At 42.8% G+C, this 22751-nt stretch overlaps 1 pseudogene and 1 gene segment (V, D, J or C); both read right to left on the bottom strand.

Moving 5' to 3' along the window:
- Positions 1-11972: 11972 nt before the first annotated feature.
- On the bottom strand, positions 11973-14437 carry LOC120601926 (probable non-functional immunoglobulin lambda variable 5-48; annotated as a pseudogene).
- Positions 14438-17449: 3012 nt separating this feature from the next.
- Positions 17450-18166, bottom strand: LOC120601925 (immunoglobulin lambda variable 6-57-like). The segment is given in 2 exon segments: positions 17450-17883; positions 18005-18166. Coding segments are annotated over 2 exon segments (483 nt in total).
- Positions 18167-22751: the final 4585 nt, after the last annotated feature.

The following is a 22751-nucleotide window of genomic DNA, read 5'->3' as shown; positions in this document are numbered from 1 at the left end:
TATGTACATATACATCAGTGTATTTCCTGTATAATACATCAGTATTATGGTTATAATACTGATGTCCTCCAATGGTTATATCTTAGATAATTATAGCACAATTTCAAAATCAAGAACTTGACATTGGTACAATGTGTATGTCGACTAATTCAACATCATTCTACCACATATGTAGAGTTTGTGTTATCACCAATGCAACCAAGATACAGAACTATTCCATCACCATAAAGATCTCCTTCTTGCTATTCCTTTGTAGTCATACCACATCTCTCCTCCACTCTTCAACATCTCTAACCCCTAAAAACCACTAATCTGTTCTACATCTCTATAATTTTGTCATTTGATGAATGTCATTTAAATGGGATCATACAATGTGTGACCTTTTCATGCTGGACTTTTTTTTTCACTCAATACAATGCCTTTGAGATTCATCCAAATTGTTGTATCAATAGTTTATCCTTTTTTTTTTTTTACCACTGAGTACTATACCATTGTATGGATAACCTTATTTAGTGACTTTGGGTTGATCAGAGTTTTGGGCTATTGCAAGTAAAGTTGGTATGAACAGTCATGTATAAGTTTTTGTGTAGACATATGTTTTCATTCCTCTGGTATAAATAAATGCTCAGGAGTGCAATTACTGAGTAGTATGGTTAGTGTGTGTGTGTGTGTGTGTGTGTGTGTGTGTGTGTGTGTGGTGGTGTGGTGGTGGTGGTGTTTTACTTATTGTTGTTGTTTTTACTCTTGTCGCTTTTACGAAACTGCCAAATTATTTTCCAAAGTTGCTTTACCATTTTATGTCACTATCGCAATGTATTTAAAAAACCCATTTATCTGCATCCTCACCATCACTTGGCTCTAGTCTGTGTATACTGATTTCTCCATACATTATAGCCATTATACAGGTGTGGAGTGTGTGTATACTGATTTCCTTTTGTTGTCTTAATCTGTATTTTCCAAATGGCTAGTGATATTAAATATCTTTCCATGTGCTTACTTGCAATCTGTATATCCTCTTAAGTGAAATAACTATATGTGTCTTTTGACCATCATCTATTAAGATTGTTTCTTTTACTTTTTTGTGAGTTTTGGAAGTTCTTTACATATTCTAGATATGAGTACTTTGTCATGAATGTGGTTTGCCAATATTTTCTTCTAGTCTTTTACATGTCTTTTCAACTTCTTTGCATCTTTCTACACAGAGAAACATTTGTTTTGTTTCTGAAGTCCAATTTTCTTATTTTATGGATTGTGCTTTGGTTGCCATGTCCAAGAACTCTTTACCAAGGCCATATACAAAATTTTTTTCCATGTTATCTTCTCAAAGTTGCATGGTGTTATGATACACGTGTAATACTATGCCCCATTATAATTTTTGTAGAAGATGTTTTAGATTGATCTTCCATTTTTGTTTGTTTGTTTGTTTTATTTCTTTGTTTTGCTTAGCTGTATCCAATTGATCTACCACCATTTACTGAAAAAACTATTTGTCCTCCTTAGAGTTACTTTTGGAAATTTATCAAAAACCATTTGGCCTTTTTTCTGTGTAGCTCTTTGTGCGATATTGATTCTGTTCCATTGATCCATGTATACATCCCTCCCCCAATATCACATAGTTATGACTACTGCAGTTTTCTAATGAGTCTTGAAATCAAGTAGACTGATTTCTTTCACTTGATTCTTCTTTTTCAACATGAATTCAACTATTCTAGGTTCTTTGCATTTCCATATAAATTTTAGAATAATTTTGGTTGTATCTAAAAAAATACTGAAATTTTAATAGGAATTGATATACATGAGCATGTATCAACCTGGGGAGAATTAACACCTTTACTATGTTGAATATTTCAATCCATGAACAGATTGTGTCTCTCCATTTATTTGGAGCTTCTTTGATTCCATTCATGGGTAATTTGTAGTTTTCAGTATACACATGATGTTCATATCTCGTTGGATGTACACAAGCAATAATTCCTTTGTTGAGCCATTGCAAATAGTATCATATGAAAAGTATATGAGAAAAAAAATGTTTCCCTCATATGAGGTTAGAAATCCAGAGATCTATGATAGTACCGAAGTGTAATTAGGTCTCAAAAACAAGGAGACTTGGAGAATGGACAGGAGCCCTGAGAACTGGTGACAGAACTTATGGGCTTATGGGAAAAGGAAGATGAGGATGTGGTGCAGTACATGGGAGAATATGATGGAGACAGCGGCTGCTGCCTGAGCCAGATCCTCTGGCACAACCCCACCAGCATGGGCAGTACCCTGTTCAATATCATTCCCTCTGCGTACTAGCATCGTCTATGATGGGAAATAAGTGCCATATCTCACTTCTGGCAAAATGTGCACTCTGCCCTGGGACCTGCTAACCATTCCAGGGTCACCAGCCCTGTCAATGATGAGTCTCCACAAACACTCCTCCCCCAGAGCCTCCTGGACAGCTGCCTGGAGGATGAGATACAGAAAACACTTCATACTTGATGCGAGATAGAGATTTAAGTGACTGTCCAGAGGAATTGGTGGCCCTCAGACCCTCCTCCTGGAAAGAGTTACACAGTCAGATGACAGGACCTATGTTGTCCTGGGCAGGAAACTATGTGAGGTCAGCAATTCCGGCCTTTTCAGACCCTTGCTTAGAGATACTAGTTCTCCTTCTCCTAGGCAAACAATAGCCAATACCCCTGTTTGCCTACACTGACACCAGGAGCCACCATTGCAGGAGAGTTACCCATATGAGTAGCTCCTGAGTCTGAAGGTAGAAAGAGGATAGGAGACCCTCTGAGTGATGGCCACTTTCCTCCAGCCCCATACTCCACAGGTGCACCCACCACTTCCACAGGTCGAGGTCTGTTGTCCACACTCAGAGTCAGAGGTTAACTCTCCTACCCATTTCCTCCAGAAGAGAAACTAAAATCACCACTAGACCTAGGATCTAGATGCAAATAGAATAAAAGAAGGAGAAAAATCATAAAGGATTGCTGTGTCCAGGAGTGTAAATTCTAACTAAAATAGAAATTGACTTGAGTGATAAGGATAGGGAAGCTTTACACCGTGCTCTAAACTATGACTTTAGAGTGATGGAAATCTTTAACGAGAAACAAATTGTTTCAGCATTTGCATCCAACCACCTGTGGGCCTAAAGGCAGATGGAAAGCTGGAAATTGTCATTGTTTCATCTTAAGACGCAGCCTCACGATAGAGAAGCCCTGAGGTTTACTTGGCCAGAAATAAACCTTCCAAACCAGCTGATGTCTTTTGTAGTTTGGAGACTATATGGTCAGAACTAAAATGATAGGGTGAGAATGATATCACATGCACCAGAGAGAGACGCTTTCATACTTACTCTTATTTGAATAATTACAAACTACATTTAGGATTGAATTAAGAACAGGGACTTTTATAGACTGAAAGTTCACTTTTTTTTTTCACATACCTGTTCTGTGCTCTGTACAAGTAAGTAAAACTCACAAGGTTGAGAAGCTATTTCTGTAAATAAATAAACAATAGTCCTATTACAGACGTTGTTGCGAAAATTAATGAGAATAACATATACAACCTGCCTAGAACTGATTGAGATGGTAAACACTTGGACTTCAGTGAAAGTTGCTTATTATATTAGCTATCAATGAAGTATGACTACACAAAGTATGATAAACATTAGGCATCTCATATAAATCTATAGTTCCACCCACCTGCTCTGGAAATCCTTTGTTCTGGTATCATAACATCAATATTTTTCCTGAAGAAAAAGCTGAAACCCTTACAAAGCCTACAAGGTAGAACAATATCAAGTCTATTCCCACACAGAACATCATGCTTATTACATGGGGCTAAGTTCCACGTTTTTCAGGGGTTGAAGGAATTTCTCATCTCACATTGGTGAGGGCATCTTCTTTATTCAGTCTTCCAATTCAAATGTTAATCTCTTCCAAAAATACCCTCATGGACCCACTCAGAAGTAATATTTTACCAAATATCTGGTTGCCCAGTTATCAATATGCAAAATTGACCATCACAAACACCCTTCAGAATGAAATAATGGAATATAGCAACACATAATGTCCATTATTTAATCAAGGCAATTAGGAATACAAATAGGAAAAGGTGACCCCAATCAAGGAAGAAAATTAGTCAATAGAAACTGACTGTGAGTTTCCCCAAATATTGGAATCAGCTAACAAGCCGTTGAGATAGAATAAAGCATATAGTATATATGTATATGCATGTGTATACAATAGATAAGGGGTCTCAGTAGAAAATGGAAACTATAGGTAAAGTAAAACAGCCAAGACATGATTCGAGAACTGAAAAGAACAAATATCTGAAATGAAAAACAATGTTTTAGTCCGGGCCCACCAGAACACTAGTGAAAAAAAATAAAATGAAACTCAGCGAACTTAACATAAATAGTTAGAAATTTGGCAAAGAAAATAGGAAAAAAGGGTGAAAAAATAGCAATTCCTCAATGATATTTATAGAAAAACAAAATCAAATAGTCTATCTCTGTGTAATTGTTGTACCATAAAGAGAAGATGTAGAGAATGGGGCAGAAAACATTTGAAAACATGATGGCCTGAAAAAACAAACATACATGTCCAAGATAGAGACCTTGGGGATGTTAACCAAATACAAAACCACACAAATGCACATCACAATCAATCAAACTGCTGAAAGTCAACATTAAGAGAAGATATTGAAAGATTGCAGAGGGGGAAAAAAGATATATTTCATATTATGTAGAAAGAAAGAGTATTTAAATGATGGCTGAAATCCCAGCAATAATACAGGCAGGGAAATTATAGTTCTATCCTTATTTCTTTGAAGACTACAGGACTATTTAAGAAAAAAATAGATAGATGATAGATAGATAGATAGATAGATAGATAGATAGATAGATAGATAGATAGATGATATAGGTTTGTGTCCGTGACCATGGGATAATTTCTTAATATCAGTGATACATGGAAGTTTCACAGCTCTTTGATGCTAGTGGATTTGTAAAGTCAGGATGCAAGTGGGCTGTCCTATGACAGATACCATTAAGATAGGGGCTGAGATCACAGCTGGGAGGAAAAGGTAAAATCAATTCATCCATTGCAATTGGTCACAAACTGCTACAAAGAGGAGTCAGCCACCTGGACAAAGCAGACAGAGGAGAGGTTTGTGTCTTGCTTCCCCACGCAGCTGGAGCGCTCTGCAAGCACTGATGCTTTTGTCCCATGATGAACAGTAGTAAGCAGCCTCATCCTCAGGTTGGAGCCCAGAGATGATCAGGGAGGCCTTGGAGCCTGAACGAGAGCCAGAAAACCGAGCCGGGATCCCCGAGGGTCTACCGCTGCTACCATAGATGAGGAGTTTGGGGGCAGCCTCAGGAAGCTGTTGGTACCCGTCTGCACCACTGTATTCAACATCGTTGCTGTTTCCAGTGCAGGTGATGGTGACCGTCTGACCCAGAGACCCCAACGCTGAGGCTTCCTGGGTCAGCCCAGACTGCGTCCAAGCCCCTGGAATGAAGGAAAGAACGCAAGGATGGTGAGTCTGGGGTTCTAACAACACGGCCTGGGCTCCAGGGGGAAGGGCAGAGCCCTGTGTCCTCCTGGGGACATGTTCCCAAACTGAGGATCCAGGCACCTGTGTAGCGAGTGAGGAAGGCGAGGAAGAGATGGGTCCAGGCCGTGGCGGGGACGCTCCTGGGGCTCTGCCTTCTGCGTCTCTCAGCTCAGATAGAGCCCCTTTGATCTTTTTTATTCCTCCCTGCACCCCAGGGGAGGGAGTTCCTTCATGCAAATCTGTCCCTCCCACTGACTCTCCCTTCCACTCGGTGTTGGTGCTGAGAGGGGTGGGGGCTTGGACCGGCCCGATCTGGAACTCTCCAGGGACCCTCCCCAGGGACCACCTGGCAAAGGGAACCAGACTGGGAGCCAGATGGCTGGCTTTCTAGCTGACAATACACACATCTGACCTGCTCCGGAACAGTTTTGCAGCGCCCCCTGCTGTCCCAGGCAGGGATTCCTTCACATGGGAGAGGAGATCCAGGAACCTCCATAGAGGAATCAACCTTCCTCATACCGGATCCACAGGCCTGGCCCCACAAAGGGCACGATTCAGTCCTCAACTCTCTGCTATATACCAGCAATGAACTAGTCAAACTTGAAATTAAAAACACAATGCCATTTACATTATCACTCCACAAAATGAACTACTTAGGCATAAATGTAACAATAAATGAGGTGAGTACTGTATGTCCCTGCTATAGATAATGACCCTGACAGAGAAATTCAGAAGTATGTCCATGATTTATGTCTAGTACCCAAAAGATCCAGGTTTTCAATATAGATTTTTCCAAATGAAAAACAAGTTCTCTTTAAGTTCCCTCCCTTAGAGGGGGAGGGGAAGAGCAAGAGTCAGGGAAAGAATAGGAAGAGAGCATTCCCAGAGCATCTGGTCATAGAATAGCTGAGTTAGCGGTGAAAATGATCACACAGGCTGCTCTGGGCCACGTACTGTGATGAGTTCATATCTTGATTTCTATTATTCCACCCACAACCCTATGAATTAGACAGTGTCCTGATCTCCTTTTCACGGGTGAGGACATAAGGATTAAGTCTCTATTGGAGCTGAGAAGTGAACCAGGGGCCTCAAGTGGGTGGGGTCTGTGAGGCAAGCATCATTTCTGACATGGGCATAGCTGTGTCCTGAGGGTCACTGTCCCAGGACTGACAAATGTCTATTGGGCTCTGTCTGTGCAGGTCTGAGAGTGCACCCAGTGCTGAGGGAGGCAGAAGAACTTGCCAGTCTTCCTCTGTGAGCAGAGAAGAGCAATGGGAGGTTTTTGTCTCACTTCCCCATGGGTCTGAAGCACTGTGAAAGACTTTGTGTTACAGTAATAGTCAGCCTCATCCTCAGACTGGAGTTCAGAGATGAGCAAAATCCCAACATTATTTGATGCATCATTGGATCCAGAGAAGCGGCTGGGGACCCCAGAGCCCTGGTGCTTCTCTGAATCTCAATGGAATGTAAGAAGATACCTGGGAGGGCTCCCTGGCTTCTGCTGGTACCAACGTCTCCAGAAGTCACCAACACTGAAGCCACTGCTCAGGGTGCAGGTGAATCTGGCTGATGCTCCTGGAGATGCAGAGAGGGAGGGTGGCTGAGTCAGCACAAGCTGGGAGAGGGAACCTGCAAACACAGACACTCACGAGTGATAGGACAGATTCTGAGCCAGAGAAGCTGGCACAGACTGCAGGGCTGCTCTGTGTCTCTGAGGACTATCCCCACCTGTGCAGTGAGAATGGGGCATAAGGAGGAAAGGAGTCCAGGCCATGGTGAGCACGGCCTTCCTGAGACCCCTGAGCTGGAGCTGGGCTACTCCAGGCATCTCTTATCTCCTTCAGGTGGCCTCAGAGAGGAAGGGCTCTTCTTCATGTAAATTCGTTTCCCATAGTGGTGACCATTGCTCCACCCTGAGGACCAGCTGAGGTCTGCACTTGCTTCTTTGGATAGAGGGAGCTGATGAGTGTGTCTCAGAGTTTGCCCCATGGGAGGGTCCAGGAAGGAGAAGCTGTTGGGCACAGACCTGTTAGCAGGAGACTGCCCAGCCCAGAGAGGACACAGCTGCTGAGTCCCCATCAGCAAACAGTGGCACCAATACCCCAGCCACAGCGCATTGGAGAGATTTCACTGCAGTGCACACCCACTATGCCAGCCTTGGGGGAAGCTCACAGCTCCCCACTCTGTCCACTGAAAAAACTTTAGATTCTCAGTGGAAATAATGTTAACAGTGTTGGCCTGAAAGCCTGGTCATTGTCATTCCAGAAAAGTCTGTTGACCATACCCTTTAGTGCCACATAGTAATTGAGATTAATAAACATCCTTTTTAATTGAGGTATTTCTAGATTTTTAGGTGAAAGAGATGTGGAAACATGACCACCATACAATGTGACCAAGGCTGCTGTGAGGTGATTATGCAGAGGACTCTAGGAAAAAAGACCTGAGCAGCTCGTTCAACAGGAATAAGGTGACTGGTTATCTGGGTTTATATGGAGACTGGAGGTCATGCTGGTGGACAAATAAAGCAAACAAAGAGACGTAGCAAAACGTTTAAATATTCAGAGATATTAATAGTGTAGGGTATTGGGGAATGGCAAAACACTGTCCATGTAAGAAACATCTGAACCTGTAGAGAATTTATGTAAGAGTTTATTTGAGCCAAACTCAGGACAATTGCCTGGAAGTCAGATCTTAAATGCTTCCCAAAATAAGTTTCTTTTATGCATGTATGATTAGAGAGGAACTTAAAGAAGATTAGGGGAAGGTGGGAGGAAGCAATGTGGGGATCAGATTACAGGGTACTTAAGATTATGTTTTCTCTTGAGGGCAGTCGAAAGAGGGGGCTGGAAAACAGCATTTCAATAGTGTGTTAACCTAGGTACACAGAAACAATGGACAATGGGCAGGACTTGCTAAAGGCAAAGATAATTCTTTTACTAAAGAATTTGTATGACTGAGGCCTTACTACCCACCAAGATCTGCCAACTTAGGAATTTATGATCAAGTTAGGAATTTATGTGACCAAGGCTGACTGTGAAGTTCCTTTTTTTTAATCTACATTTCTCATATTTCTGGGGCTCACATTTCTTGGAGGCGTTTGTTGTCAAGGCACACCATGTCTTTCTTGCTGCTTCTTCTGCTACAGAAGATGTAGTTCATGACACCCCTACACCCACCATGAGTCAGCACAGCCTGGGCATAAGACCCTGAAAGATCAGCATAATGGCTGTTTCTCGTCATACTTAGAAGAATGCTTCCGTCATTTCTGAAATATTTATGAATACCAGAGGGTTATGTGGCTGAGACCAGGAGCAGAGGGAAAAGTGGAGATGTTCCCAGACTTTGTTGTTGAGGATAAAAGTTTTTCCCCGGTCTCCTGGATTTTCACAAGGTGAAAACTAACCATCGTCTTTGTGGTAGGACTTCCGACAGCCCAGGCTCTCTCTTTCTTCTTCTTCCTTTGCAGTCCCAATTTGAAGATCTTCAATGTCATGTTCCCTGAGGAGCTCTAAAATGTTATGTTTTCCTCCATTATGGACATTTTCTCTCAAAGTCCAAGACTTGGTTCTCTCCTCATCAGGTAAACCAAAAGAGGCACTTCTCTTCCAAAATATAGTATGGAAAGTCCACTTCCCTCCCCAGCTTTACTGAATTAGGACCCGTTATGTATATTTTTTACATCTTATTTTTATTAGGCGTCCCTTTCGTTAAAGCAACATCTCTATCTTTTACTTACAGGACAGAAATGTACACTGGTAGTGTTTATAATTCAAAGAAATATTGGAGGTGACTGGTAAAGATGGTGGGGAGGTGAACAATAAAGGTAATAGGGAGGATCAGGTACCTTGTTTTGAGGAATTCCATATTTGAACGTCATCAAGGTTTTTTGTCTTTTGGTTAATTTACCCAAGGAAGCTTGACAAGGCATAAAGAATGTGCATCATTCCTATGAGACATTTATAACAAAGCCATAGATTATAAGGAAAACCTCTAGGCCATTAGGCAATCCACTGAAATTGAGCACAGGGCAGGAGGTCTGGGTGGTCTCATCACATTTCACTAATGGCAGACATCATGACCTAACCCACCAATGCCTACACCTTCCCTGCAATGCCACTTCTGTCTCTTGATGTATTCATCAGCCATTTCTGCACGTCCAATTTCTCCAAAACTTAGAAGCTTAAAACAACAACATGTATAATTCCACAGTTTCTGGAGTGGGGGAATTAAAAACAGCCTAGAAGTGTGTTTCTGGCTCAGGATTGCTCATAAGATAACAGTCAAGATTTTGACCATTGATCAAATACAAAGGCTTGCCTGGGGCTGGCGGATCAACTTCCAATATGGCTGAGTCACAAGGCTGGTGGTGGGAAGCCTCAGTTACATGACACACGAACCTCTCTGTAGGGCTCCTTGAGAGTCTTCACAACATGGCAACTGCTTTCTCCCAAAGCAAGTGATCTGAGAAAGCACAGTGCAAGTCTTATGACCTAGCATGAGAAGTCACACCCCATCATTTCTTTAATATCCTGTTGGTTACACAAGTCATCTCTATTCAATATGTACACTAGGAGGCAATAATCTTTAAGAGCATCTTGGAGGCCAATGACTACACCTGGTCAGTCCACATGAGACCCAAATCTGGGATCAAAGACAGAGTGAAGTGAACCCCAAAACCAGCAGGAGCAATGGAAATCCCACCTGTTCACCACAGAATAGTCGCCTTGTGGCCAGAGCAGTTAGGATCCTTTTCAAACTGCATGTCCTTATCTCTCTTTTATTCCTTTTATTATCAATATTCCCTAGTTTTTAAATTTGGTACACATAAAAATTACACTCTAGAGTTGTATCCAAAAGCACCATGCCTCACAGGACACAGAGGGATTTCTTGAGAGGGCTTTTATCTGCCTTTGTCCTTGAGCCTCTGGCAAAATGTGTTGGGCCAGTAGCTGCCTCCTGTGGTTGATGGGATGGGCTGGGCATCTGTGAGAACTGTCAGTCCCTTGAGAGCTTTGGGAAGGAAACCATGCCAGAGACATCACAGACAGTCATTTGCATGTGTGACCAGCAGGCTGTAGCAAGAAAAGCCAGATGGTCAGCGGGGGGTCACTGCCTGTTTCCTGGCCCCCTCAGTGAGTGTGGGAAAGGAGTGAATTGGTGATGCTCTGTGGAAAAGCCCAGAGGTACCTGGAATGACAGCCGCAATGGTGCACTGATTTAACAGTGACCCTCATCGATTGGAAGATGCAGCCTCGGGTCAGCACCATACACCTTACAGCTCTTGACAAAGATGTCATCCTTAATGAATTATTTGACCTTCACCACAAACAGGGAGGCTCCTACAATCCTGTAGGATGATAGTGAAGTGAGGTTCTCGGCCATTAGGGGTCTGTCCTACAAATCACAAGGCTAAGGAATATTAGGTTCGGCTATCCCGCCATGTATGATTCAGCTGACTTCATGTATTCCTGCTTGCTCTTTGGGGATGCCTATGTGAAGAGTGGACACCTGGCCATCTGGAGACACCCTGACCGATTCACTCTTCACGTGGGAGGCCTGGACCACATCCCAGCTTAGGAGGGAAGCTGACCTAAGGTAGCACTTTTGGGGTCTCCTAAGGAAAGAGAAATCAAACAAGAAATTGTCACCATGATGCTGATAATTTCCCAAATTATCAAGTCCTGGTTCCTTTTCACATAACACTTCTTCCCTCAGTTCGGCTCTTTTCTCACACATTGTACTATCAGCAGCAAGAAGAATCCAGGCTGCACCTTCAACACTCTGCTTGGAAATCCCTGCAGCTAAATTTTCAAGTTCCTCGCTCACAAGCTGTGCCTCCCACACAACTGTAGGACACAGTTCAGCCAAGCTTTCTGACACCGCATAACAAGGATCCCCTCTCCTCCCGTTTCTAATAGCATTTTATTCAATTCCTTCTGAGCCTTCACCAGCAGTGCCTTTAACATCCATATTTCTACACATAGTCTATGTCAGATTAAATGTTCTCCAAGACATAGGTTTTTCTCTACCATGCTCCTCACATCTTATGAGCTCACATCAGCAGTCTTCAACACCCATATGTCCCAAAGCAACCTCAGTTTCTTCTATCATGCCCTCAAAAAATCTCCCAGCCAATCTGGAAAGGCTACATACTGTGCGATTCCAATTATATGACATTCTGTAAAGAGCAAAATTATAGAGGCAGGAAAAAGATCAATGGTTGTCAGAGGTTAGGAGAGAGGAAGAGATAAACATGCAGAGCACAAAGGATTTTTAGGTAGTGAAACTATTCTGTGTGATACTATAATGGTGAATGCATTTCATTACGTGCTTGTCAAAGGCCATAGAACATGCAAAACCAAAAGTGAACCCTAACGCCAGCTATGAACTTTGGATGATAACGATGTGTCAGTGTAGGTTCATGGATTGGACAAACATACCACGTAGCGCAGAATGTTGATCCTGGGGAGAGGAGGCTGTGATTGTGTCAGAACAGGGGACGTATGGGAACTCTTTGTACTTTGCATTCAGTGTTGCTGTAAACCTAAAAATTGCTCTAAAAAATAATGTCTATTGGAGTAAAAAGGCAGATATGTTGTATCAGACAGAGTATTTGAGACATAAGATAGTAATGTGAATTTAAGATGAACATAGCATTTGCTTTTACAAGAATATATTGTGTTTATCTAGAGCAGAATCTTGAACATATCAAGACAATCTCCCAAAGTTCCTCGCCTTGAAGAAAAGGTTATTTTAGAGAACATATGAATGGCAGTCACATCCACAATGCGAATGCCATACTGACAAATAACTGAGCAAATAGATAGGTATTTGACACGTGTCTTGTTCACTAGGATTCAAACAGTGATGATATGGGTTTAAAAAAAAAAAAAACTTTTATTTCTTCTAAGTTGTGAAATTGAAGTAACAAAGACTGGAAGTTCAACTATGACATTCCCACCACTAGCAAAGTAAGCCCAGAACAAATCTATGACTCTTTAGAATCATAATTTATGGACAATATTACCTTTATCTTTTCTGTATATTTAAAACAAAGAAAAATGGACTTTATGTGAACAACAACCTGCTGTTTTGACACCATTCCTCACTTCAATGAACAAAATTTCAGCCCTTCTCCATGCTGGTTAATTTTAATGTATAATTGGGTTTACAATGGAAGTAAACTTATTTCTCCTCTTTTCATGTTATATTTTCACCTTAAATTTTATTCAGTAACATGCAAGTAAAGTTTTGACAGCAAGTAAAAAGTATAATTAGGGATTTAGAGGAGGACAAGCTGTGATATCTCACATGCACTAACACATACGGGAAACGTTTATCCAGGATGGGCCTCAGAATCCAGGAAAAACCTCCTCAAATCCCCTGGACCCTCCTTGACTCTGTAGACTAATGGATGTCAAAATCCATCATTTCCAACCCTTACAACTACAGTTTCTGGTTATTTTTGCTTCCCATGCATATTCTCACAACTGAATTTTAGTCCTTAGTGTTACATTTTCCAGAATGCCATGGACAAGGCCATCCCTGGTGCTGTCACTCTGAGGGCCCCGGAGGAAGGGCAAGACGTAGCCTTCAGGGCTGACTTGGGGTCTCTGGGACATGAAGGAGGCCCTGAAGGAACGGCTGCAGATCTGCTTGCTCACTGACTGAACACGGTTCTCCATGGCAGGATGCTCTCCACATGCAACCAAACTTCAGGGCCACACGTAGATCAGCAGCAGCAATTCCTCTTAGATTCTGGCTATGCTGTAACCATGTTGGTTTGAGACTACTTTTCTGAGTCTTTACATTTATTTGTTAAAAATTATATATACATATAATTTTTTCCTATAGTCTCTGAGGCATTCCCCCTCCTCCCCAGCCCTCATGACTGTTTGTGTTTGCAAGTTCCCTCTCCCAGACTTTGCTGACTCAGACACCCTCCTTCTCTGCATCTCCGGGATCATCAGCCAGACTCACCTGCACCCTGAGCAGTGGCTCCAGTGTTGGTAGCTATGGTATAGCCTTACACCAACAGAAGCCAAGGAGTCCACCCCAGTCTCTCCTGATATTTACATCAGACTCACTTAAGTACCAGGGACCAGGGCTCTGGGGTCCCCAGCCACTTATATATTTATATTTATATTTATATTTATATTTATATTTATATTTATATTTATATTTATATTTATATTTATATTTATATTTATATTTATATTTATATTTATATATAAATATATATTAAAATATACACACACACATACCGGGAGAGAATTTCTGAATGGAGTTGTAAGCATTTGTTTGTTTTTTTATAACAATAAATAGGTGTATTCCAACTTCAACAAAGTAAGAGTCCTAAGCCAGCACCAATGGTGCTTGAGAGTTTTGTCTCACTTTCCCACCTATGTGTGTCACTGTGAGCAACATTGCTGTGCTTGATCTGACAGTAATAGCCTCATCCTCAGGTTGGAGCCTAGAGATGAGCAGAAGCCCTGCATTGGCCGAGGTGTCTTTGGACCCAGAAAAGTGGCTGGGGACCCCAGAGCCCTGGTGCTCATCGGAGTCTGACTTATAGGCCAGGAGATACCGGGGAGGGCTCCCTGGCTTCTGCTGGTACCAGTTAATGTAATAGCCGCCAATACTAAAGCCACTGCTCAGGGTGCAGGTGAGTCTGTCTGATGCTCCCAGAGATGCAGAGAGGGAGGGCGGCTGAGTCGGCACAGGCTGGGAGAGGGAACCTGGAAACACAGAAAACCAGAGACTATAGAGGATTTCACAGGGATCTGAGTGAAAGCAGATGACTGTGATTGAAAACCTGCCTGATCTCTGAGGCCTGTCCTGTGCAGTGAGAGAGGAGCACGAGGAGGACGGGAGTCCAGGCCATGGTGCACGCAGCCTCTGAGCCCACAGTGGGGCTGGGCTGACCCAAGCCTCTTTTATCCCCTCCCAAGTGGCCTCAAGGAGTTCAAGTGCATATTTTGTAGCCCTAATGTGTCTTATACAGGGCCTGAGGGCCTGTAGATAGTTAATTTCCTGAAGGTCAGAACCTGGGATGGGACAGGTGCTGAAACCACACAGAGGACACAGCTGCTGGGTCTTCATCAGTGAGCTCGGGGTCCAATTCCCTCTGCCTCCCCACCCAGACCTGCAGTCAGGGAATTTCTCCATCTGTGAACATACTTTATGGGGCCTCCAGAAACAGTCTCATGATGCCCCCCTGATGACCTTAAGTAAAACTGCAATCTCTTCCGCAGATCCTGCGTTTCTGTCATTCACCTTTTAACTGGGATTCTATACATATTGATTGAGACATTGCGAGCCAAGCACTGGGCTCAGCTCACTATTATGAGAACTAATTGGTTGCCCATGTTTTTAAGGGAATTGTGGTTCAAAAGAAAATCTTACAGGACATTAATAGCACAGTGAATATAAAAAGTACCATAAAGCAGAGGGTAGCCTGAGAAACTCATTCTTTGGATTTTTAGGAACATCTCCTTAGAAGGGACATCCTTCCCACTGTCTTCTTGAGGGAAGTTGGGAATGGTTCTCCCCGGGGTGGAAGGAGAGGGAAGGGCATTTTAAGAAGAGAAAGAAAGAAGTAATCCCAGAGCAGGAAAGAGCATAGTAGGATCCCAAGATGACAGAGCCTGTGAGAGGAGGAGTGGCCAGGGGAGGGGAGAACCCTAGCCAGCATGGGAAGAGGAGAAGGCTGGAAAGAAGGAATTAGATGAAAAATCATAGGAAAAGATGAATTTCAAAGATGGTAGACACTACCTGCAGTGGAAGCTTGGGATGAGGATGTAAGAAGAATAAAGAGAGTACAGGTGGATCATGTACCGAAAAAAGTGAACACCATGGAACATGAGGGCACACGCCTCCTTTCCCTGGTGAACTCAGGCCTATCCACGTGCCTTCTTTTGGACAGCCAAGTGTTTAACTCAAAGCTTTTCCAATTGTATCTTTAAGTGTAATGGGTTGAGAATAATTTACTATCACAATTATATAATTCTCCATATTTCTGGACTCTCTTGCTTTTTGCTTCTGTTTAGAAAAGAGCTCTTTTCTAAGCACATGTTTTAAAAGTAGTAAGTTATAAAATTTTCCCAATAAAAATTAACCTGTGCTTCTAATCAGTTTTTCACCCTCTTAACCCACAGCCATCAGCTCACTGGAGTTATTTTTCCTCTCCCATGTTTCACTGGTGATAACTAAATGAAGCATTTGCCAATGAATAAAATGGAAAATTATATTTGCAACCTTCCTAAAAAGTCTACTCAATGTCCGCTGTCCAACACAGAAGCCAATGTCATCTCTTTTATTATTTTTGTGATTGCAGCACCCCATTTTCTAATTCTTACAGCAGTAAGGATAAGTTAAGTTATGCTGCTGTAACAATTTACGGCAAATCTCAGTAACATAAAAAGAAAAGTTTATTTCTCACTTATACACCATTTCCAGCCTTGGCTGATTGTAGCTCTGATCTACTTTATCTTCATCCCAGGATACAGCTGACAGAGAAGATTTTACTGAAACACTGCTGATCTCATAGCAGAGATGAGAGAACTTGGCAAGCACGTGCTCATTCTTATATCTATTGTTCAGAAATCACACTTGTCATTTTTTCTCATTTCATTGGCCAAAGCTAGTCATATGACCGATCTGAGTTCAGCAGATTGGAAAGGTAAAATATAATACTTCCATGTATTGGAGATGTATTGGAGACTGTGAAGAATGGTAGGGTTTTTAGAGTTTTGGACATTTGCCTTTTACAGGTGAGGAAACAAACTTAAGAAAATGCTAAGTGACTTGTCCAAGTAAGCACTATCCAGTAGAATTTCCTGCCATGGTAGACATGTTCTACCTTTGCGGTCTCAAATATAATATCCACGACGCACATGAAGCAATTAGGCAGTTGAAACGCAGCTACTGTGAACAAGAAATAGAATTTTTAATTTTCCTTAATTTAAATTAACCGAAATTTAGATGTAGATATCCACATTCTGCTAGTGGAGACTACTGGATAGTGGAGGTCCAAGGACCAAACTTGGATCAGAGCCAAATAGAGGCAGAGCCAAAATTTGAACCTGACACTCTGGTGAAAGAAAAGACATTATTATACACTCATTTATACTGCTGTTCTTGTCTGCTTCTCATGTCCACCTTAAAATATCAGCTGTGAGAGTACAGTTGGTATCCCACGCTTAAAAAATACTTCCTGAGGGAATAAATAAAGTGAAATCTATTGTATTTTCATGCGCTTTATGTAAAGATTAAAATTTTCCCATGCGTAGTCTGGTCAAAATTGTATTCTACTCTCTGGTTGGGAGGAGATTCCATGTGACTAGGTAACAAGTTCTCTGACTTTATAGAGCTTAGAATGTAATTCATCCATCAGGGCAATCACATGAGTTCTGTGCAGCTGTTTTGTCTAACAGAGGGAACACAGAAGCACGGAGAGATAGATAGCACATCTAGCCTTCCCTCAAGATGAATGACATAAACAGGACTCAAAGCCATAGCCTTCCTAATAACTAAAAGCACATTCTTTTTAACCTGAAACCAGGGTAATTTTGTACCACCCTCCACCCCAAGGACAGATTGAGAAATGTTTGGAGGTTTTTTTTGTGTCATGACTTAGAGAGTAGGGTGCTACTGACATCTAATGTGTGGAACTCAAAAAATGCTCTGATCTCCCACATGCACAGAACAGCCCCCTTCACAAGGAATGACCACGCCCCCATTGTCAGTAGTGCTGAGGCTCAGAAACCCTGCTCTGCACTAAATCACCTCCACGAAGCAATTGCAAAGGGAATGAGCAATCATCCATCAAGACGTGGGGATCAGGGGGAATTCATATTTTGGAAAGAAAATAGAGGAACTCAAGATGATTCTAACGTTAGCACTCAAGCAGAAGACAGGAAAGAGCACCCTCCTTGGTGGGGATGGGTGAGGAAAGACCCAGAACAGGGACACTCTGCAGAGTTTTGGTCTCACTTCCCCAGGGGCCTGAAGTACTGTGCTTATTACTGTCGCTGTCAGAAGACTGACAATAGTAGTCCGCCTCGTCTTCAGGCTGCAGCCCAGAGATGGTCAGGTAGGCGCTGTTGGAGGAGCTGTCAATGGAGCCAGAGAACCGGTCTGGAACCCCAGAGGGCCTTTTGTTGTCATCATAGATCACGGTGATGGGGGCACTGCCCGGGCGCTGCTGGTACCAGTACACATAGTAGCCACCAATGCTGCCACTGCTCCGGGTGCAGGAGATGATGGCCTTCTGCCCCGGAGACCCCGACATGGAGTGGGGCTGAGTCAGCACAAACTCGGCCCAAGACCCTACAAGGAGGAAGCAACACAGAGATCAGTGAGGACAGTACGGACTCAGTTCCCAAGGAGGGTGAAGAGGTCATCATCCCAGGTGACAAACAGGCGCCCTCCTAGATTGTCTTGCATGTACCTCCTGCACAGTGAGCAAGGAAGGTGAGGAGGAGAGGAGCCCAGGCCATGGTAGAGACACCCCAGGCTCTGCTTCCTGAGCCACACAACCAGGTCTGAGCCCACAGATCCTTCTTGTATGTCCCTTTGATCCTGAGAGTGGGAGGTCTCCATGCAAATCTTCCCCTTTCTAGAGGTTGTACAAGCCCCTCCTACAATCTTAACCTTGGTGCCACCTGAGAAAAAGGGAAACTGTAGGAGGAAGGACATTATTTACTCCTGTCAGTGCACAAGAACACCTGCGAGAGGATGGGGAAAACAGCTGAGAAACTGGGGGGTGTCACGCAGGTGCTTAGGCCACAGCGTCCCCTGATGGATGCAGGACACATGTCAAACTTGGGCAGGTGCTCATGCTCAGGACTCCGGTGCTCCCCAATCTGCACCCCTCACAATTCTAGCCACGAGTTCAGGGGTTTTCCACACAACATCCTATGATCACCCTACATTTAAACCTTTATATCTCTCTAGATGGACCAAGGGTCACAACTCTGCTTCAGATATTTAGAGTCACTTCGTGTCACTGGAGGTGAGGAATATCACCGAGAAGAGGCTCTGTTTGAAAAGAAATGGAGGCAAGGGCTCTGTCTTCAATGAGAGGGACCGCATGGGGTGAGTTTCTGATCCAGTCACCGATAGGAAGGCCAGCTGTTAGAACCAGATTTTATCATCAGAAAACACTGAGAGAGCAGAAAGACCCTGGGGAGTCAGGGTGGGGAGGGGCCAGATGTGAATCAGGAGTCAATTCAACCATAGCCATAATGAATAAGCACCATGAAGGTTTAAAGAAAGATGTTAGAATGGACAGTCAACAGGACCAGATGAATTTGAAAGAGGTTTAGAAAGAGAAGCCACATGGTTCGTGATCAATTGGATTTCAGGGTAGGTTAGAAAGAAGAGTCCAAATAAATTTGAGGGTTTTATTTTATGAACCAATTGGGTATTATTATTTTTATTTTTACATTGAATAGTTTAAGCCCAGTTTGTGCCTCTTTATTAAAGCAGTTATATTATTAGAGTTAGTGATTCTAAAGTAGGATGAGGTTAAATAGTATTTGGAGATTCTATGACCTATGAAAATATCTGTGATTTCTATTGGTGTCACAGTCACAGCCCATTTTATAATGGGTTATTTGTGGTGTTGAACACAATGTCATGTTCAAGTAACTCTCATTTTACTAAATAAAAGAGTACTGGTGCTGGTGATTCAAATATACCAAAGAGACACTGTAAAGTGCTTCCTTTAAGTGAAAAGGTAGGCACATATAGGAAAAAAAACATAGTATATAGAGGTTTCAGTATTATCCATAGTTATAGGCATCCACTGGGGGTCTTAGAACATATTCTTCGTGGATAAGGAGGGATTGCTGTATTTAGTTGTTGTTGTTGAATTGTAGGAATTCCTTATATATTCTACATATTAACAAACCTCTTATCAGATATATAATTTGCAAATATTTTCTTCATTCTGTAGGTTGTTTTTTCACTATGTTGATTTTGTCCTTTGATGGACAGAAGTTTTTAAGCTTGATGTAGTCCTATTTGTCTATTTTTTATTTTGTTGTTCATGCTATAGGTGTCATATTCAAGAAATCATTGGCCAGTATGATGTCATGAAGATTTTCCTGTAGAATTTTTACAGTTTAAGGTCTTATTATCAGGTCTTTAATGCATTTGGGGTTGATTTTTATATGGTGTAAGAGTCCAGCTTCATTCTTTTGCATGTGGGTATCAAATTTTCCCAACAGCATTTGTTAAAGAAACTGTTCTTTCCCCCATTGAATGGTCTTGGCATGTTTGTTGAAGATCATTTGACCACACATGTGAGAGTCTGTTCTATTATATTTGTCTATATGTCTGTCTTTATGCTAGTATCACACTGTTTTGATTACTGAAGCTTTGAAATATGTTTGAAATCAGGAATTATGACACTTCCAACTTTTTCTTTTTTTGTTCCTTCAATATTGTTTTTGCTCTTCAGGGTGCCTTGTGATTCCATATGAATATAGGGTGTTTCTGGAAAAAATACTAGTGGAATTTTTATAAAGATTGCATTAAATCTGTAGATTGCTTTGGGTAGTATTGACATCTGAACAATATTAAGTCTTTGAATCCATAAACACAAGATAGTTTTCCATTTACTTATATCTTCTTTAATTTATTTCAGCAATATTTTGTAATTTTCACTGTATAAGTTTTTAACTTCTTTGGTTGTTTATTCCTAAGTATTTTATTCTTTTTGATACTATGGTAAATGGAATTGTTTTTTTAATTTCCTTTTCAGATTGTTCATTGTTAGTGTCTAGAAACCCAGCTGAAGAGTGACATAAGGAAGATGGCAGAGTAGATCTCCCACTCATATAAGCAACAATTATTTGGCAGCTATCCACAGACAAAAGTGCCTTTGTGGGAGCTTTGGGATCCAAGTAGGAGACTGGGAAACCCCAGTAGATCCTAAGACCAAAAAGTGCCATTTTGAATTGGAAGGCTCATGGCCAAGTGGCAGACTCACTGACCATAGTCTCAGCTACAGACTCAGAAATAACCAGTCCTTCTGTGAAATTGGCTACAGCCCAATTCGACCTTGGTCCTGTCACAGCACCATTCAACAAAGGACCAAGAGGAGTCATGCCCACCTTGCCCCAGGTAACAGGCTTGCTGACTTCAGCCCTGGCTGTGGACCCTGAGGTGGCCCATGACTCAGCTCTAGCCCCTCTTAGCTGCCAGTCCTGCCTTCCCAGGATCCAGGCAGGACACATGCCTTCCATACCCCAAGGCAAGCCCTCTGGCCTTGTTCAATTGCATCCTGAAACACTCCTGTAAATCAGCTCCTGTCTCTCTCAGCTCTAGTTGGGGAATATTATCTACCCAGGGAACTCGAAGACACATCTGTCCATACTCCTGGAAGAAAACCTACCAACCTCACTCCAACTTCAGATCTTGAAACAGCCCCATAACCTGGCTCCAAACCCTCTCAATTGCAGTCTAAGAGTGATCCTGTACACCCAGAGACCCAGAGGGAGACACACACAAATGTGCCTCCAGAGGCAGGCCCACCAACATTGCTCTGACTGTGGATCTTAAAACAGCCCTGTTATAGGACCCAGCTGTAGTCCAGGAGAAATTTTCCCACCCAAGAACCTGGTTGGAAGCACAGCCATCTATACCCCAGAGGCAGGCTTACAGAACAGCAGTCCCAGTCATAGACCATGCATGAAGCGGCCCTGTTGCTAGGTTTCAGGCCCTCTCTGCTGCCATTCAGAGTCAATCTTGCCTTCCCAAGGACCTCCTCAGTGACCTGTCCAGAGCCTTCCAAAAACCCAGAGGCTCCAGATCTATTTGCAGATTTTATAACAGGCCCTCTAACTCCAGACCCTGAAGTGGAAATTTACCCCAGCAACAGCCCTGCTGACCAAAGTCTTAGAGGCAGTCCCATACACAGAGGGAACAGACAAAACCCACAATGGCCCAAGCCCCTGCTAACAGGCCCACAAACTACAGACATCATTGTGGACCCAGTAACAGCCACATGGCCCACCCAACCCCACTCAACTGTGATCCCAGAGAAAATGTCGTCAGCCATGAAGGTCTTTAAGTACTGGGACAAGTCTGTAAAGACTGGAAGAGGAATTTATTCCTTCAAGAGCTCAGATGTGAATGCAGGGCTACATGAAAAATCGGGCAAACATGACATCATTAAAAGATCTACAAATTGCCTAACAAAGAATTTTGGTGGTGTCATGTTTGCCTGATTTTTTGTGATCCATGTAGCCTGTATTGGTGTCTGTGCATTGGAAAGAGCAGATACATCCTCCAGTCTTTACAAACTTGTTTTGTCAGGTAAACACCTTTTCCTGCCAGGTCCTTAAACTGATGTAACCGCCTCCATGACTGCAGTCAAGCAAGGCTGAAGCCCAGACTCATTGATGTTGCTGAGTCCACATTTGAGGCCATGATTGGCAGGCTCGTCACCAAAGGTGCAGTCAGGTGTGCCTTATGCTAGGTCCCTGAGCGCACTCCTATCAGGTTGGTGGGCTTGTCCCTGGTTGAGCACGACTACCTCTGGACCACAGTGAGCAGGACTAGAGCCGGGTCATGAGACTGCTTCAGGGACCATGTTTGGGTCCAAGGTTGGTGGCCTGTTACTGGGGGTGTCTAAGGGTGTGGCTTCTGCCAGTTCTCTTGAGTGGGTCCCTGGGTAGATAAAACTGCCTCAAACCACATTAGAGCAGGGCTGACCAAGGTCCTGGAACTGCCTCAAGGACAGCAGTCAGGTCCAAGCTCGGTGGGCTTGTTACCAGGGGCACCTACAGGTAGGACTCTTCTCAGATCCTTCGATGAAAGGGGCCAGTGGCAAGACTGAAATGGAGCTGAGTCCACAAGACAATGGGGCTGCTTCTGGCCTTCAACTGGGACCACAGTTAGCAGGCCTAACACTGGTGCGTGGGCCTGCCATCTCGAAATGGCCTTCCTTGGTCTTAGGCTCTTCCAGAGTTTTGCAGCCTTTTACCTGAATTCCAAAGCTCCCACAAAGGCACTTTGGTCTGTAGATGGCTGCGAAATATTTGTTTCTTTGGAGCAACATGGGATGGAGACCTCCTATTTCGCCATCTTGCTAATGTTACTCTCCTTTTTTTCAAAATTTAGAATAAAAAATTCTGGGGAGCTGAGATAACGTCCACCAAGAAAATTTGAAGTACCTACTATACCTC

The sequence above is a fragment of the Pteropus medius genome, unplaced genomic scaffold (assembly GCF_902729225.1).
Source record: "Pteropus medius unplaced genomic scaffold, Ma_sr-lr_union100, whole genome shotgun sequence".
NCBI lineage: Eukaryota > Metazoa > Chordata > Mammalia > Chiroptera > Pteropodidae > Pteropus > Pteropus medius.
The sequence above is the reverse complement of the archived record's forward strand: the minus strand, read 5'-3'. Positions and strand labels throughout refer to the sequence as shown.